This window comes from Cariama cristata, unplaced genomic scaffold (genome assembly GCF_000690535.1).
Source record: "Cariama cristata isolate BGI_N322 unplaced genomic scaffold, ASM69053v1 Scaffold39270, whole genome shotgun sequence".
Lineage (NCBI taxonomy): Eukaryota > Metazoa > Chordata > Aves > Cariamiformes > Cariamidae > Cariama > Cariama cristata.
Genome location: NW_009597043.1, coordinates 1 through 17,857, shown reverse-complemented (window position 1 = coordinate 17,857; position 17,857 = coordinate 1). Strand labels below are relative to the sequence as shown.

Below are 17,857 nucleotides of genomic sequence, written 5' to 3'. Positions count from 1 at the left end.
GGTTACTATTTGACCTCACCTACTTGTTAGTATAGCCTGCATCACAGGAACCTAGTCAGATTTACAGCTTTTAAGTAAGCCATATAAGAGGGGGAAAAAAACGTACCGAAGTTAAACCTGTTAGAGATGACATAATGCTGAAGAAAGTTATTTTATACTTTCAACAGCTCAGGCATCTGTATTCATGGAGTAGCCTCCTCTGCTTCACCTTTTTATGGCAGTCTCCACTAAGGGTGAGTTAGTCATGCTACAAAGCCATGTTACAAACAGATGTCCTTCTGTTGTAAAGTGATTTCTTTAGGTTTGAGACCCAGTTAACTACTTTTGTCAGTACTGGATAGCGAGGAGGCTCTGCCTGGCACGGTGAGGCATGGGTCCTCCCTGGTTCCCCTGGGGCTGCAGCACGCTGTGCGGGTTTGGAAGCGAAGCCATTTCCTGTCCCTCCTCGCTTGCAAACCGACAAGTCAGGTGGCTGTTTCACTTTCTGTTTCACTAAGAGTGAAGAACAGTTCAAGATGTGTATAAATTAACCTCTGATATCCCATTTTGCTTACTGTAGTCAAAATAACTTTTAAATCAGTTACTGGAGGCTCTTCATTCTAACATTTCTTGCTCCTGCAGTTGGTTTTCGTGGTTCGCTGTCTGATATTCCTTTGACTCTGGAATCGGGTTGGATCTGCTTTATAGACTGCTGGACTGGTGTTGCAGCACAGCTGTACTGTAAAGGAGGCGTTTAGCAAAACAAATTGTTCGGCTACATTCTCAAAATACCAACCTACAATATGACTAATACATAGACAAAAAAAATTACTGTTCTGTGTTCTCTCTGTTAGAAGACTCTGCAGTTATGTGGTTGGAATATAATAACCAATATGAAAATAAACTGTTTCCTCTAGGTATTTTCAAAAGCAGGTTGCCACTTGAGCAGCTATTCAGAGCACTGTTTCACTTACAAGCTTTAGGACTAAAATTTGTTAAGATTAGTCCAAGGTAAACTATACGTACCTCCTGCAGGGACAGGGTGCTCAGCATGTTGCTAGCTGTTTGCAGTTAAACTCTGTACTGAAAGTGTTGGCCCTCACTCTTGGAAGCATTTAATAAATTTCAGCCACAGTGGGTTTGTAGGTCTTTATAAAGCTCACAGACCACATTTTCTTATCAGCCTGCTAAATTATAATCAATGATGTATAGTTTTTATTTTTAACAATTTACAATGTAAACCTAAGTTTGCATTTGCAATTCTGTTCTAATAGTCTAGCCCAGGCTAAACTTTCTTAAGCAGCAATTCACGCTAGTGGGATTAATATGAATAAAACCAACACAGGTTGGATGTTAGGTGCTACATGATGAGGTATTTTGTATTTGCCATCTTCATCTATTACAGCTTGGTTTATAAAAATGTGTTTTGAGGCCTGACATGGCTTAAAACAGTTGTCTTGTCTGTGGAAGTTTTGCTTTGATTGGGGGCTGGACTAGATGACCTACAGAGGCCCCTTCCAACCTCAACTACTCAATGATTCTACAAGTTGTAGAAAACAAAGTGTTAGCTGCGCAAATTCCCTAAATATTTTAGTGAATGGAGCATCATTTACTTTATCTCTGTATGTAGTTTTAGTAGAAATAAAATGCTGTGTGTTTGAATCCATGCAGTACCTCAGGTCCTCGAATCACCACAGGAAGATGCTTGGCAATGCAATGATACCTCCTCCTGTGCTGTGACTGCTCAAGGGGTAGTGTCAGTAGATCTTAAAATACAAGTCAGCAAGGCTATCATCCTCCTTTTTGCATGAAGTTGCCTGAGTAATGGGTAAGCTAGCAGAGGTGATTGTTTTCTTCATCCACCTCCTGCCTAGCTTTACTCCTGCCTGCTCAGTACAGTTCATTGAGGAGGAAAAAGCCAGCTATACTTAGCTCAGCTTTCAGCAAAGGGGAAACCTTAGTTGCCGTGCCCATGGGCAAGAAGACAGATGGGTAGCTGGTGCTGAGAAATGTGATAATCATGTATAGAACATGACTACTGGTTTTTGTTGTTGCTCAGTACTTTATTATTCAGTCCTGTGATGTGCTTGATGCCACAGTAAATTCCTTTTCTCAGTTAATAGAGGCGCAGCTTATCTATAACATGTTGGGAAAATGCAAACTGGCCTTGAAAACAGAACTGCTATGCTATGAATTCTGATGGGAACAGTCTCAGTTCTGTTATTTTTAGGTCATGAAGATAGTAAACCAGTAGCCTCATAATCTGTAAAAATGCTAGTTTTTTTCCAGGGGATGACCAGATGTTGCATGCATGATTGGATCTCTTTAATCCCAAGAAAAAAAATCCCAAAAGAATGTAAAAAGGGAAGAATTACGGAAGGTCAGTACAATCTTGTAACAATCCTGACTAAAGACTGGTCACTGTAAATGACTTAGCAAATAATGAAGTGTGGCAGTTCTGTAAGTATAACTATGTCTGCCTTTTCTTTTTAGGAGTGCAGTCTCATTTTTCCTTAGGAGCATGAACTTTTCAGTTACAGAAAATGCCTTCATTTTTAAAAGCTACAGTTTAATTTCATAATACCGTGATGTTACTATCATTTCTACTGGTGAAAGTGTAGGGTTTTGCGTTCATTTGTTTGTATATAGCCTGGGCTATACCAATTTAAAGGCAAAAGTGGGAAGAAAACAGAGTGTAGATGTACATATTACGGTGTTGCCTGTTAAGAGTGGGTGGATGGGAGGGGATGCAGTGCCAGAAGGGAACAGTTAGGGGCATTTTCCTCGCATTTTTTTCCAGATAACACTTCTGTTTATATGAAGTTTAGCAGTAATACACTTCTCCCTTTTACCAAGTTGCCATACAGATGCCCTTTAGATAAGGCCAGAAATTTTTTAACCAAGTTTTTATAACTGGATTGCTTCAGCAATTTGGGATTCCTTAACTGGTTTTCATCCAAACTCCTCTTAACAGTTCATTTGGTCTATTCACCCAAAGAGGTTTAAATGCATCTTATCTCTATAAATTCAAATTATGTTTTGAGAAATTAGGTGGCAAGAACAGCATAGAGCAGTTGAAAAGTGATGGCAAGTCATTGCATTTTGGGATACTGTGACTATCGTATCTTTGTTAGGACAGCTCTAAGTTTGCCACACAGAGCAGGCTAACTGCCAGATACTGCTTTACCACTGCTCATAGGGCTATTTTTAAAGAATTATCTTAATGCTTATTTTGGTTTTGAGTAAGAGAGGCTTTTACCTGACATTCTCAAGCTCTTCTCTCTAATCCTAAAGGCCAGCCAGTGCTGTGTTCTGTGTTTTGGTTTTTTTTAAGTGGACAAGTCAAATGGTTTTATGTCATGCTGAAGCTTCTGTAGCATGTCTTGTCCAGTGCCCTGATGGCAGTTCTAGGGTGGTTACCATGCAAGCACACACAGACTCAGAAGGCTTTGCTGTTATGTGCCTGTGTGTCCTTCCTTGCTGCATTTAAGCAGGAAAATAGCAGTTTTCCAGAGGCTACAGAGAGGAGCAGTTGGCAGCTTATGTTTTACAGAAATGAACATGCCATGTCTGGTGGAGCTCTGCCATCTATTGCTCAAAAAGGAGGGAGGCTTAGCCCTAGGCTGTGATGTGGGAGGGAGTGTGAAGTTTTGTACCCAGCAGCTTGGGCCCTAGGGAGATGGTGGATTAGTACACTGTTTATTCCTGCATAGTGGTTTCTGGGAAAGTTCTCCTCAAAAGCAAAAGTCAAGAGCTTGTTCAGCACACTGGAGTGGGGTGCTCTGCCCAGGCACACCAGGCCAGGACACAGCAGCCTCTTTGGGTTATGACCAGAGAACTGGATGTTTCTCAATTTTCCAAGAGCTTCCTTCCCACTGTAGTACTGTCTCTCCTCCTGGTCCCTGGAGCCAGGCTTGTTCTGAATCAACATCTGTCAAAAAAATAAAAAAGCTTTCCAAATTATTTAAATTTAAGAACCTGTAGGCTCATTTTAGTAGTACTCACACTTCCCTTTTTAGGGTCTAAGGTTCAGCTGATACCTGCAGCCAAGCATGATAGCTGATAATCATACACACTCAAAAGGGTATAGCAATAGTTCTTCCTCCAGTCTTCAGTGCTGTATCCTAGGAATGAGATGTTTATTCATCTTCACTGCAGTACCTATCAGATACTACAACCAAAAAAACCCAATAATTCTGCACACATTTAAATATCCTCCTTTTGCCTAGTAGGACAGAATGCTTTCCTCAACATTACCATCTTACACTTCTAAGGTAACTTTAAAAAAAAAAAATCCTCGTATTTTTTGTTTTGGCATCTCAATACTTACATTTTCAGCAGATTTGTGAAGTTCAGAAAAATGAGTGAAGTCAGGCGATCATTACAGGGCTTTGAATTTCTTGCTCAGAACTGAACTGCCAACTATAAGTTATTTCTAGAAAGGTTTTTAAAATCACAGTAAACTTTTTACTAATATCAACATGAAAATTTTGGAAGTCAAGCAAGAAATTGTTACAGCTGCAAAAGAAACAGATGTGCTCAAAAGTTTCATATGAATGCAGCAATCCCAAACATCTCAGCGCATTCCACATCATAAATTCAGCTGTAGTCACAGTAAAATGGAGAACACATAGTGAAATTTCCATTAAATTCACAGCAATTTCATAAAGGATGAAATTCATAAACAGAACCAGTCATAAGCCATTGAGTGGTTTTGCACAGCAAAACAGTACATTGCAGTGTAACTGTTACATCAAAATTTCATTGCTTTCAGCTACCTTTAGATGGCATTTAAAATAATCACAACAAAGAAATGTGTCTTAGCTGTGCTGCATTTGAGTGCAACCTTTAGATTATCATTTAATGAAACAGACAATTTAAATTTCAGATTTACACTGGCTATTATTATTATGATTTAGATGAGGAAGGATAGAGATCTTTGCTAGATGTTAGCTAGCTGGAGTCTATTCCTTGGTCTTCTGCTTCTGGTTCAGGAGGATACAATTCATCCAAAATCAGCTCTGCAACAACAACAAATCATCTTTCTGAGTCATTTTTCTACTTGATATAGTATAATTACAGCTGGTATCTGTTTGCATTTTACAACCCACTGACTGTAGAAGGCTACAGCAAATATCCTTTTCCAGGGTTCTTTGCAAACAGGTCTTTAGATACGTGTTTTGTCATACAAACTTCTCCTCCTCTTTTCTTTAATGTCTTTAAGCATTACAGGAGACAACCTCCTTGGGCAGTCAATTAAATTTAGCTATTAGTGGAAAAACAGTAAACAGCACTTTGTTATTTTGCAACTAGTTCTGAGTACTTATTAAGTTTAACACCTCATTTTTGTTAACTAATTTTAAAAAGTCACTAGGACAAAAGCATGGTATTTTGTGTTTTAAAGGAAGAACCTGAATGCTAAGTACAGGTTTGCAAGCACACGCGTGCACTGCCATCCCCAATATCACAAGCTGTTACACTGTTTTGGTCCATTCCCAAGCATAACTAGACAAGGTGTTATGCAAAGTTCTAGAAAACCTTGGGACACTCTAAGCAATCGGAGTAGAACAAATACAAGGCACACTGTTTATCATCTCCAGAAAAGTCCCTGTAACTAATAGTGGCGTGCTTGCGTGACCTGCCTTACTGATGCAATACATACACCAACAATGAAGGATTTATCACTCTGGCTCTGAATAAGACTGGATGCTTTGTCTGAAATCTTGTAGCAAGCCACATACTGACATAAGAGCACAATCTTCACATCAGCTCTACAACTAGCATGTAAATAATGCCACGAGTGAATGAAGAAATGGCATCAAGGTACAAGGAAGAGAGGCAATTTCATGAGATTATCACTCTCTAGGAAATGGACACCAAAAGTGTGCAAAGCAAGGGGCAAGTCCTGGTGGACAGAGGCTAGAGAAGCTTTTGGGGTAATGGAGGAATGCTGGGGGTAGAAGAGGAAGAAGAAAGAAAGATGTTAAGGATACAGGGGAGAAAACAAACAAATGCAAAGAAAAGGTGTACTGCTAGTTGGAGACTTGCAATAATGATTTTTTTTTTTTTTTTTAAGATAAGGTAATGTATAGTGCAGATTGTTCTGATAAAGAGAGCTGGAGTATAGGATTTTGTCTGATTAGATAGTAGGGGCATATTTCTATGGAAAGAAGAACAAGATAAAACTACTAAAGAAGAATAGTAGTAAATTAGTGATTCAGTATAATGAAGACTGAGAAGCACTAGACTACAGACTGCCTTCAGAGGTCTAAGCAACAAACATCCATGGTATTTGGTATATCATACTTGTTAAATGAGGAGAGGGACAGAAGTGGAATTTCTATTTCTACAGCATGGAAAAAAGCCAACATTATCATTTGACTCATTTTACCTTCACAAGCACTCAATTTTTGGGTCTTTTTGAGAATGGCTCTTATGCCTGGCATGGCTTGGTCATATTGATGGAGAACTTCCAAACAGTGTTCATGAAACAGTTTGTCTTTCTGAGATACACTGTGTAAGAGTAAAACAGCATCCCGTAAAAACTGAATAATTTGTTCCTTATATGCACACAAGCTGTTGTCAGATCTTCTAATCTTCATCCACTGTCTATGTAACATTATAATTAGTGCCTTAACCACCTGCAAGAAGAAAAAAGTGCCTCAATACACAAAGTAAAATTACAGTAGCAGAAAACTTATTTCATTATGAACTTTACTGATTAATCTCTTCAAACTTCCAAATTTCAGAATATTTTCCAGCAAGCAAAAACAAGCTTCCTAGAAGGTGGCATCCTTTAAAGTACAGTACACTTCTGTTTCGTTGTAGCTACAAAAAGGGACAAAAAGCTATTTCAGCATGGAGTACCTTTAAGTTCTCAGTAGATTAAACTCAGCCACTGTAGTGACGTACCTCAAGATTACATTGGCAGTCTGTACCAGGTAATAAAACCACTGGACTGGAACACCGCATACACCTTGTCAGGAGTCTAACTGTCTATTACAAAAACACACAGATCGCATTATAATGAGTACTAGGGTTCTGCAGAATTATCAATCAAGCTGCAAATAAAGGGAAGGAGAAGTGAAACTTCATTACTAGTTCCAAACATTCTTTTTTTTTTATGAAGTTGATATTTTTCACCCTCAAAAATTGTTAAAGTTTTTTCCCCTCTAAAACCTCACAGATATGGAATTTGCCTTGCACCGAAACCTTTTCAACTTTCTGATGAGAAAGGCTAACAAGGTGCGGTGGTCCTTAATTCACTGCGTGCAAATAGCATGTTTATGCTTAATATAACAAGGTAGGTAGGGGAATAATGAAAATGGTTCAAAATTCAAATGAGAGCAGAAGTGGAGCAAATAGTAGAAACTCAAACAAGTCACCACCGTCAGTACAAACAATACAAATTAAGTTCAAAAGCTTTTCTTTTTATATAATCATGACAGTTATACAGCAAACTAGCATTTCCACTGAATACAATGAATATAATCCTAAGTCACTACAGAGTGCCTTTTATATGTAGTGACTCATAAGATACAATTCAGAAGTAATTAAAACAATCAAAATGAATCATAGATCTTGCTTCCTTTTACTCCTCTATTGATCTAAAAGCAAAATAAAGCTTAGTGTTAAACATTTACAGCCATCCTAGGATCTTTCTTGCTTTTTCAGTAACTTAGTATGACTATTAACTATTATGACTGATGTTCTCTTTAGGAATAGTTACTGATTCAGTTTCAAGCAGCTACTCTTAAAAATCAATGTAATCCCTTACTGCAAGCCAGTTCTTCCAGTATTCTGTTTCGGCTGGAGGAAGAACTTGTTTCTGGGCAATTTCTGCATTGCCCTGTTCCTCCTACTCCCCCAACTGGAAATAGCAGGAAAAAGCACATGAACAAACAGATATGGTTACCTCTTGTTCCAGCTGAAGCCAAAGCTTTTCAGATGCTGATTTATCTGGTCTTGATGTAATATACATGTACAGTGCAAGGAGGAGGCAGGTGTCTGAAACAGAGATAACTTTTTTCTTTTCCCAACTGGTCAATTGTTTATGACAAAAATGAATTTTGTCATGCAAGAAAACATTTCAGAAAATGCAAGGAGTGCTATCCTGGGACTCATGATATAGGCTTAACTTCTACTTCAAACATCTTAAGCAGTGATGAAGAAACTAGTACCCCTAAACTGTATATATGTGTTTGTGGTAATACTGTCCTACTTCATAAGGAACTAGACAAAGACTTTTGTCATGCAGAGTACTGGAATCCTTAAACTCAACAGTGTCATGAGTGCAGATAAATTAAACTTCAGAACACCTCAAAAGCCCTTTTTTCCTCATCAACCTTTAATATTATAAACATTAATCTGGAAAGTAATTTTAAAAATCCACATGGGTATTGAAAGCACTATTATCTGTAGACAGATACCACAAGACAAAATATTCTTCAAAAATAACTGACACACTGCACTAGAAAACAGGTTTTCAGGTAACATAGCAGGCTTTATGCCTTTCGGGATTTTAACACCTTGGAGCAAGGCCTGTTTGCATTCCTTTTAGTCATGCTAACTGACATTGAACTGGTAACAGTTCTCTGTGTTATGCAGTCTTTTACCTGAATGAGAACAAAGTTGAGCAACCAACATGTGGTGTTGAGCAAGAATAGACAACAGTTTCACGGTCAAAAAGACAGCAGGCAAAGGGGTCTCTGGACATAGACAACGGAGCAGTATCTGGCTACTCAGTAAGTGCTGAAAACTTCAAAAGAAAACTCAGAGTTAGAAATGGGAAATGCACTGGCAAGTTCAAAATACAGTATTTCTTGTACACAGCATCGTAATTTGTGCCTTTTTAGCTGTTCAAAACATTACCTGATACCAATTTACGTGTCATAAATAGAAAGTATACTGAAAAACATGCTCTTGTTACATTTGGCAGTCAGTCTGCAATTCATACTACGGTTGTGTATATTAGACCATTAGCAGATGAAATGTCTCACTTTTGAGAGTGTTATTTTACGTACCAGAATGAGACCCTGTGCTTTCATTCCTCATGCATCTCCCAGCAATCGCAAAAAACCCAGAATGAATGTTATAGACATTCTGATCAACTGCATATGGCCTTAAGAAGTTTTCTCACTTTCAAGTGACAGCTATGCAATGAGGCAACAGCATCTGCTTCATATAAACATCATAAGCACATCTTGTTACTGATCAGGGGTGATTATCACATTCATTAGCAGCAAAGGCAGCAGAATGATCCTCAACTTCTTCTCAAAGATGAGCTGAGAAATGTGATATTCTCTCGTACATGTCAAAACTTCTACTGTCATCTGCACAATTAGTTTCAACAGAGAATGTAAATTGCTAAAGAACAGTTTGAAATAATTTTAAAGCTATTACTGACTTACTTTATTAGCAAGTCCATTGTTGAATTTTCAGCTAATTTCAACAAAACTTTTAGGCTTTGGTTCAGTATACTATCAGTCTGGGAGCCTCGTGCAGCAGAAAAAGCCAAAACCTGAAGCAGCTTTTTAAACAAAGAATGTTGAGCTTGATCATTATTGGGAGCATCCTGTGGAGCTACAGGCAGCCCTCCTTGTGTCCTGGTATCTTCTTTATGATCACACTGATTATCACACAACACATTTTTGTCCATGTTGGAAACCTGTTCATCTCCAGCAGCAGAACTTTTTTCCACTTCAGTAGATAACAATGTGTGGACAACATCCCAGCTATAGAATGCCAAATAATAAAGAATACCCAGTGATATAGCTGTAGTTTCTTCAAGAGACAACCTGAAGTCCTCCTTACTTGACATCACATTTGTGTTGGTTCCAGGAGAAATAGCTGAATGGTTTCCACAAGAACTATTTACTGACTTGTCCGCCAACTGTACAGCTTGACAGTAGGCACCAATATGGTGTTCTACCAAGGGCAAGAGATGCACGGCACCTCGTATCTTACAGCGTGTGAGGTGCAAGAACTCTCTCTGGCTTTCTGTTGAGCTTCCTTCAGATAATCCTTCATCCATAGCAATCAAGTTCAATCCTGTTATTGCAAGTTTTTGAGCTTCTCGCAGAGGTATAAGAGGAGCAATTTTTTCTTGAGTTGTCCTGCTGCTGGGTAGTTGTGTAGACTTCCTATCCAAATAAAATTAAAAGAAGGGAAATACTTCAGAAGAAAAGGTGGAGAACATAGTTGAAATTTGAGTTACCCATATTCTGAATCAAATAATAGAAAGGCTAGAGTAATAAGAGACGTCTGTTCTCAACATAAAATGTAAATTGCAAAAAAAAAAAAAAAATCCTACGCCTTGATACCTGCATGGAAGAGCAATTTCAAAGCATTCCTAGGTCTTGTGAAAGTATTCACAGCTTACAGCTAAGTAACTTCAGCAGCTCACTATAAGCCATTGTCTGAAACTACTTTTAAACATTGGCTTTCTGACTTCATGCTTTTGATAACCTGTCATATATTCTTATCTTCCCCTGATGTTATTTGGTAGCTTCTTGGAAGAACGAGTATCTGTATATTACTGATCTGTAATATGTAGGGGCCTTTAAAGGACAACAACCACCAAAAAATTATTTTCTTGGAGGCAGGAAGAGAGAGACAGATAATTCAGCTATTAACTAGTCAAACTGCAGCTACAAAGGCCAAATGCACCACCTCTACTTGCATAAATGGCAAGAGCAATGAGACACGCGCCTTACTATGAACCCACAAAACACAAAAATTACTAGTAACATATCAGAAAAGCAAAGGTATTTCAGGAGCTACAGTCTCATTCTTTAAAGTAAAAAACTACTATAATTTATATCCAATATTCATATTCAAAATGCTTTACCGGTCACTATAAATGAATCTCAGATAATTGCATGTAAATTGTACAGTATAAATTGAACATAGTTTAGACTTTGAAGATATAAAGCCTACTGTTCTTTTGATCACATTTTCAACATTTTCTTCCCACTCAACTCATGATCATGTTTATATGCTTCCCTCATTGCAATGCCAAGTTTTATGTCCTTAAGTGGTTAACAATGGCAGTTGCTAACAGTCACTCCCAGGTTTTACAAAACATGTTTCTGTGCCTTCCCCTAACATATAATTAACTACTTTCTCTCTTAGTATTGTTCCACTGTTTAGTATCTATGATAATCAAAGATTAAAAATCAAAGATAAGAATGATGTTCCAAATTTTGCATTAAATGGTCTAAGCAAAGCAGCCTTTAACACAAGGAAGAGAAGGAGCTATCCTACATAAATAAGCATTTCTTAGTATAGAGAATGCCACTATACAAAGAACATGTCAGATATAGTTTAACAAAAAAAAACCCAAAACCACCAAACAAAAACTTACGTATCCAAATAGTTAGGCTGCAATACAGCTCCAGGCAGAGGCTCAGAGTTACTGCTAAGAAGATGGCAGAGTCCTAGTAATGACCCAGGGACAATGGGTTGCTTCATCAGTGCATTTAATAAGATAGAACCTGAAAGGATAAATAATTGTCTTTGGAGTAGCTTTACCATGAACTGCAGCATCAACAACAACTAAAAATTAACCTTTCAAAAGATTAGCCTTATTTATAGTGCTCTCAACCTCAAAATAATTTTTTCATTACAAATCTTCTTTCTCTACAAAAGAATGAATTTTTCAGAAAAATGAATTTAAGATATGATTTAAATATTAACCAAATTATATTTAGAGATATTTTAATTACAATCCCATATTAGCAAAATAGCTCAAGCCAAATGATCGTATATCCCAACTATCCTGATAGTGCCCTCCATGTTCGAGTCCAGACATTAAGATTATGTGATGCATTTCTATTCTGAATTGGAAATAAAATAGTACCCTGAAGACTTCCTGGTGTTGACTGTTGTAAATGTCACTTTATTGTTTTTACCTTCATTTAAAAAAACAAAAAAAGTACATTTTTCCTGTTTTTATATCGGTTTACAATAAAAAGCATAATATATTAATACTGAAGGAGCCAGCCTTGTAATAAGATGCCTCTTGATCCATATCCTTCCATAAAGCAAAATCTAGGCAAACTTTTTTCTTAAATAGAATAACAACATAAGCATGTTGTTATTATTTTGTATCCTAATATAATCTGCAATGTTTTACTGCAAAATCACAACATTCAAAGTAAAAAGCAATTGGCTGAACACCACTATTCTGTGCAGTGGCACTGTACATAGCAGGCTCCTCAACATGACACTGCTTAGCAAAGGCATCTGAGCTGTTCCTCAGAAATGCTCACTATTTCTACAATAACAGAATTCAGTTACCTTGTGAGTTTCGTTTAGGTACAGAGTTGTAGGAACCGTTTTTTCCCACTGCTTCATGCTTCATGGATAAAATTTCAGGATGGGTTATCTTACTGTCTAAAACAAACAGTAAGTATGAGTCTAATATGAGAACTACATTGCTTATATATCTCTGTACCTATCCTTTACACACATTCAGTTAGCCATAGCTGTTATATAGTAAGTAAACAGACAGTAGACCAGTAAAAAACATGTCTTGTATAACTCAGATACATCAAAGAATAGTTAAGAGCTGTGATGCAAGTAGAATTGCTCTCCAAAATAAATTAGAAAAGTGAATAAAATTTCACCTTTACTGTCAGATGTTCCACAGATTGTTCAGTGCTATTGCTCTCAACTTTTCTTTTAGAACAAAACAATACCTTAAGTTGAATTCCCACTATTAGCAGAGATTTACACGACTACGTTAGTTAAAAATCAACACAAAATTAAAAAAAAAATTAAAAAAAAATTTGAGCATTTCATAATCCTTAAATCATCTATATATGTAACAATTACTAGCCAAACACCTTGCAGGGTTCAGAAGACAAATAATCAAGTGTGTTTTTCAAACAGACAGGCATATTGAGTGTTGTTACCTTAACAAACAGCCAGGAGCCTGAAAAAATAGCAATACTAATGCTTTAAGGCTACTGTATTTTTCTTTTTGATGGAGTTCACACTGCCCATACAGTTTCAGACTGAATACTGTAACTGACAGTAACATCTCAGATTTTTCATGACTGTAAAGGATTAGTTGACAATATCCTAATTCCTTCCGTTTATTATTTCCAACATGGCAGTCAGCTGCCATAAAAAACCCACCCTTTTTGTTTCATATTATAGCAATCTTCAAATACATGCATATATTCATTTCCTAAGCTTTACTCAATGAATTTCAAGATACAATTTTGTGAGAATTACTGCCCTACACATAAAAGAGGAAATGAGTATACTGTTTCAGTTGCTTCTTTCAATACAGCTAAATATGTAGCTTTTAAAATAAAATCCCCAAGAAGGTCAGCTTTAAAGCCAAAACCACAATACAAAAATGCATTAACTGACTAACAGACCAATTCAAGAAATAGGCAAATTATTTCCTGTTCTTCTTTATTCAACGAGAAAGGCAGATTAACAATTTTGATATTTTAGTTCATCACATAATAAATGAAAATTTTTCATTACAGCAAATAGCCACTTCATCATTGACATCCTAGCATCTGGTATATAGCCATTACCAAGGTGTGAATTAAAATGATCTTGATGCAAATTTCAGTCATAGCTTTTTAACGCCAGTTGATATCAAAGGGGAAAGAAATTTAAGTAAAAACAAAATAAAACAAATACTTGTTTTTCTCTACAGTGAACTTACGGAAACTGTTCAGTCACATAGTACGAAAATCCTCATCTAAGGCAGAATGTTCATATGCAGCTAAAAATGTTACAAGTTTTATATGGGTTTACCTTCTTTGATCAAAGTTGTCGGGGCAATCAAATTTCCTGAAGAACATGATGGTCTAGTGGACATTTCAGCATTGAAGGATTCCTTTGTAGGAAAAGATCTTTTTCCAGGCTGTGGTGAACATCCTTCTGATTTCACTTGTATTGCAAAATTCTTTTTAGGGCTAAAATAAAAATCAAACACTTAGATGAATCAATATTTCTTTTGTAATTATTTTATTAAACAATAAACAAGGATCTAGGTACATTGAAGTTTTAAAGGCACTTCACTACAAACTCTTTGCATTTCTGTCACAGATACAAGGAATGCTCTTTTTGAACAAATTCCATAGAGGTCAACAGACTTCTTTGGTTGTATTTTTTAAAGACGACAGAGCTAAGAGCTACATGAAGAAAGAAAATTTCTTTAATAGTTTAACTACACATTTTCTAAAAAGGAACACAAATTCATTTTCCAAAACTCCCACCTTGGTGTTAAAACTGTCTGAGTAACATGTTTATTTCTTTCACAGTTCTGAAGTCGCGTTCTTAATTCATTCATTTCTGCATCTTTGAACTGCAACTCTGACTGTAATGACAGTAACTGAAAGAGGAATTAAAAAGACAATTTTACTGTTACCAAATAATTTAGAGGCGTTATAACCACAGAGCAACCAGAATTACCTTAAGATTTCAAGATTATCATCTACTTACTGTGAACTCTGCATAAGATCTCCATTTTTATGTATGCTAGTCCAATTAATACTATCTTAGAACCAAGTGCCGGAAGTTCAGGCAAGAAGCGTATGACTTGTTAAGACAGACCACGTGCCATGCACAGCATGACTACAGTGAGGCCGTTAACAGCAGAGTAAACAGGACAAAAGCAGCCACTGTCCTCTTCAGGGCTTTCAGAAAGACGACTGCAACAGGAACAGCAGTCTGATCAGAGTCAGCGTCAGAATGTGCTTTATTTTTTCCATTTTTAAATACATTCCAATTTTAATGTTCTTGGGATTTCTTATTAAAAAAAAAAAGCAACAAGTAAAAGAAAACCTCTACCACTTGAATTTTACTCTTTTGTTTTAGCAGAAGAAAACCCTCAGCAAGTTCTTACAAATGCTTTCTTCTAGATAAGAAAAATAAAAGCATATATTGTTTGGAAATTTCACACAAATGTTCTTCCTTTGATTAGATGGTCTGTGACATCAGCAAGTCATAAAATTAGCTTCTGCATGTGACGTGCAGGTAATTGACATATTTACAAACCTTTTTGGAGAACTCTTTTTCTTTTTCACTTAAGGTCTGAGATTTCTGCTGTTCCAATAGCATGTATGATCTTTTCTGTTCCTCCATAGCATACTCCATCTGCTGCATTGAGTCACGCAAAATTTTAATTTCTCCATTTTTAGTAAGAATTTCATCCTGCATTTCTTTCAGCTGCAAAGAGATGAATTCCATTAAAGGATGTATATAATCAAAAGCATGTATTTGTATCATTATGTGTTTGAAAATTAGGTATACTTATACCTTCTTCAGAGAAAAATGCTCCTGTAACCCAGTTCAGAAATTCTGCAATGCTGCTTCTCATCTTTTTCTGATTAAATCAGGTTCAGCTACTGTTTTCTCTAATAGAATTATAAAATGACAGCAAAGGCATGTCTGACAGATACCAGGATGGTATATGAAGAGACCATTCTTCTCTTTCCCCTTCTCTGTGATTATGTTCTTTTTTTGAGAAGTATTCTACTCACGAACACCAATAATGTATTCATTGTTTGGATGATACCAATGATAATTTAATTATAATATTTCATCTAGCATGGCAGCCAACAAGTACGCTGTCCTAAGACAAGCTACTACCCCCAGACAGTATCTTCACAACATATATATAGTCTCTAATACTCCCTGAACAGCCATCACCATTCAGAGACAAGATTTTGGAAAGATAATAAATTAGTCACTCAGAAAAGCATGGAGAAAAAAGCAGAAAAACATCCCTATACCAGTACATAAAATTATGGTTTACCCTCATGTTGAATATGGTGTACAGGTGGGAGTTTCCCCACTAAAGAAGGGTATGATAGAACTGGAAAAGATTCAGAGAACAGAGGTAAGGATGATGACAGAAAGGTAAATAGGGTAGGACCTCCCACCTGGGAGAAAGCACAACTGTGAGAAAACAAAGGTCTGTCGAGGTGTGAGTGCTATGCGCAAGTTATTCCTTCCTTACTGCTTCTTAAAACAGCCAAGGCACATCCACCGAAAATCACTACGTGCAAAGTTCAAAATAAAGTCAAAGAAGAAATTTCCTGACACAATGTGTTGTTAAGCTGCAGACCTCTTTCACATGAAAAGCATCAAAGAACAACTATACAAGCATTTAAGAAAATCTACTATAGAATATTAAACACATGTATAACATTTCTGGATCAGGATATGAAATTTTACATTAAATTTTACCAGAGGCTACAAGAACATTCTGGTAAAATATCATAAACTTGCTCGAGTCTTCTATTTTTCCTAAGCTGTCTGCCAAAGAAAGGATGGACTTGGTACGGGCATTTGTATGTTCTTACTTTTCCGCACCTATTTCTTACCCATAGTATCTTTCTGTAAGGGATCATCAGAAGGTAAAGTAATATAACACACCTTAAAAGTCACTGTACTTTCTTAAAACTTTAAGCTGCACAAAACAACACTTGCTGACTAGCTGACAGGACAGACGAGAATGGATTTGGTAGGCAAAAAGTAAAACTGACAAATTAGCATTTGCTAGTCTGAAATGACCAAAAAATAAAATATTGTTCTCACTCTTAATATTACTAGAGCTGTTTCTAGTATTATGCTTTTAATATATCCATGGATTTCTAAGATTACTAATCAACTTGATTAGAATGAGATACAGGGAACTGAACTTACCCCACTGTTCAGTTAGCCCTACCAAAAACGTGATATTTAGAAGGGAAGGGAAGATATGGCTAACCTTCTGTTTAATTTCTTCATGCTGTGTTTGCAGTACTTCAAACTGGAATGCTTCTCTCATCAGACTATCTTCTGTACTGCTTCCTGTTGCAGAAAAAAGCCAAGATGTGCTCTGAAGCACGGATGATGCGTGTAAGTCACTGATGACTTAACATCAAAGTTTTATTTGCCATTACCTACATCTAAATATCTTAATATTTATCCTGTCACTACAAACAAGTAAATTGCGCGCATCTGATCAACACAGTCACTTTTTTAGTGCTTGTGCATCAATCCTTAAAATAGAGGTGAAAAACCCTCCCCCCAAACATTTCTAATATCTTAAAACAGTAAGATGGCCCACAGCAAGTGCAATCATTTGCTCCAAGATAATTTCAGTTAACACACCCTGCACAAATAAGGGTTAAATGAAAACTTTTTGACCTGGAGAGATTACAAATGTTAGCATTGCTAAAACATACTTACAGCAGGTAAGCGTCTCTACTTAATTATAAACAAAACCCTGTAACCTGTATGCTTTTTCAAAGTAAATCTGAAAATCAACTGTTAATATGAGACATATTATGCACTTACTAGTGAAAGTTAACGGCTAAGGAAAAAAAAAAATGAATCTGGTGACCAACATGGATGGTACTATAAACGATACTTAGAGAATGTTAAAAATTTATGGAACTCGTTTGTTTTATTTAACACGTTTAACATGCAGTATCAATGCTACAGGTAAGTGTTGCCACACACATTACCAGTGAACAGGTTCCCAGTCCTGTCAGTTTAATGCCATGTGACTGCTTGGACATTATTTCTTCGCATCTGAACTAGCTCTTTAAGCACGTGGCATAGCCCCAGGAAGTTCTGATAGCCAGATGGGGTCATCAGAAGCAATTACTAACGGGATAACAAACATTTTCCCCAAGGGTTTAATAGCGCAGGGCGACTTCAGGAACCCAGGTGACAGCAACAACCGCATCGCCTCTGACCCGAGGCCGGGCTGTCCAGGCTAAGGCACACACACCTCGCGCCGCGCAGGAGAACCACCGGCGGTACTCGCGTTACACCGCCAAACCCCGGTAGGGCCGAACCACGTTCCCCTCCCCGGCGCGCCCCGGGCGCCGCACAGACACACCGACCTTGCAGC

At 37.1% G+C, this 17,857-nt stretch overlaps 1 protein-coding gene across 1 annotated transcript; it reads right to left on the bottom strand.

The window, feature by feature from the left end:
• Window positions 1-4,932: 4,932 nt before the first annotated feature.
• ATRIP (ATR interacting protein) lies at window positions 4,933-16,783 on the bottom strand. Its single transcript, XM_009708402.1, has 12 exons — window positions 16,724-16,783; window positions 15,007-15,177; window positions 14,226-14,341; window positions 13,762-13,922; window positions 12,280-12,375; window positions 11,345-11,474; window positions 9,390-10,121; window positions 8,595-8,737; window positions 7,895-7,986; window positions 6,892-6,975; window positions 6,371-6,620; window positions 4,933-5,000 (listed from the first exon to the last, which is right to left on the bottom strand). The coding sequence occupies exons 1-12, from the start codon at window positions 16,781-16,783 to the stop codon at window positions 4,933-4,935; spliced, it is 2,103 nt and encodes a 700-aa protein (XP_009706704.1).
• Between the last annotated feature and the right edge of the window lie 1,074 nt (window positions 16,784-17,857).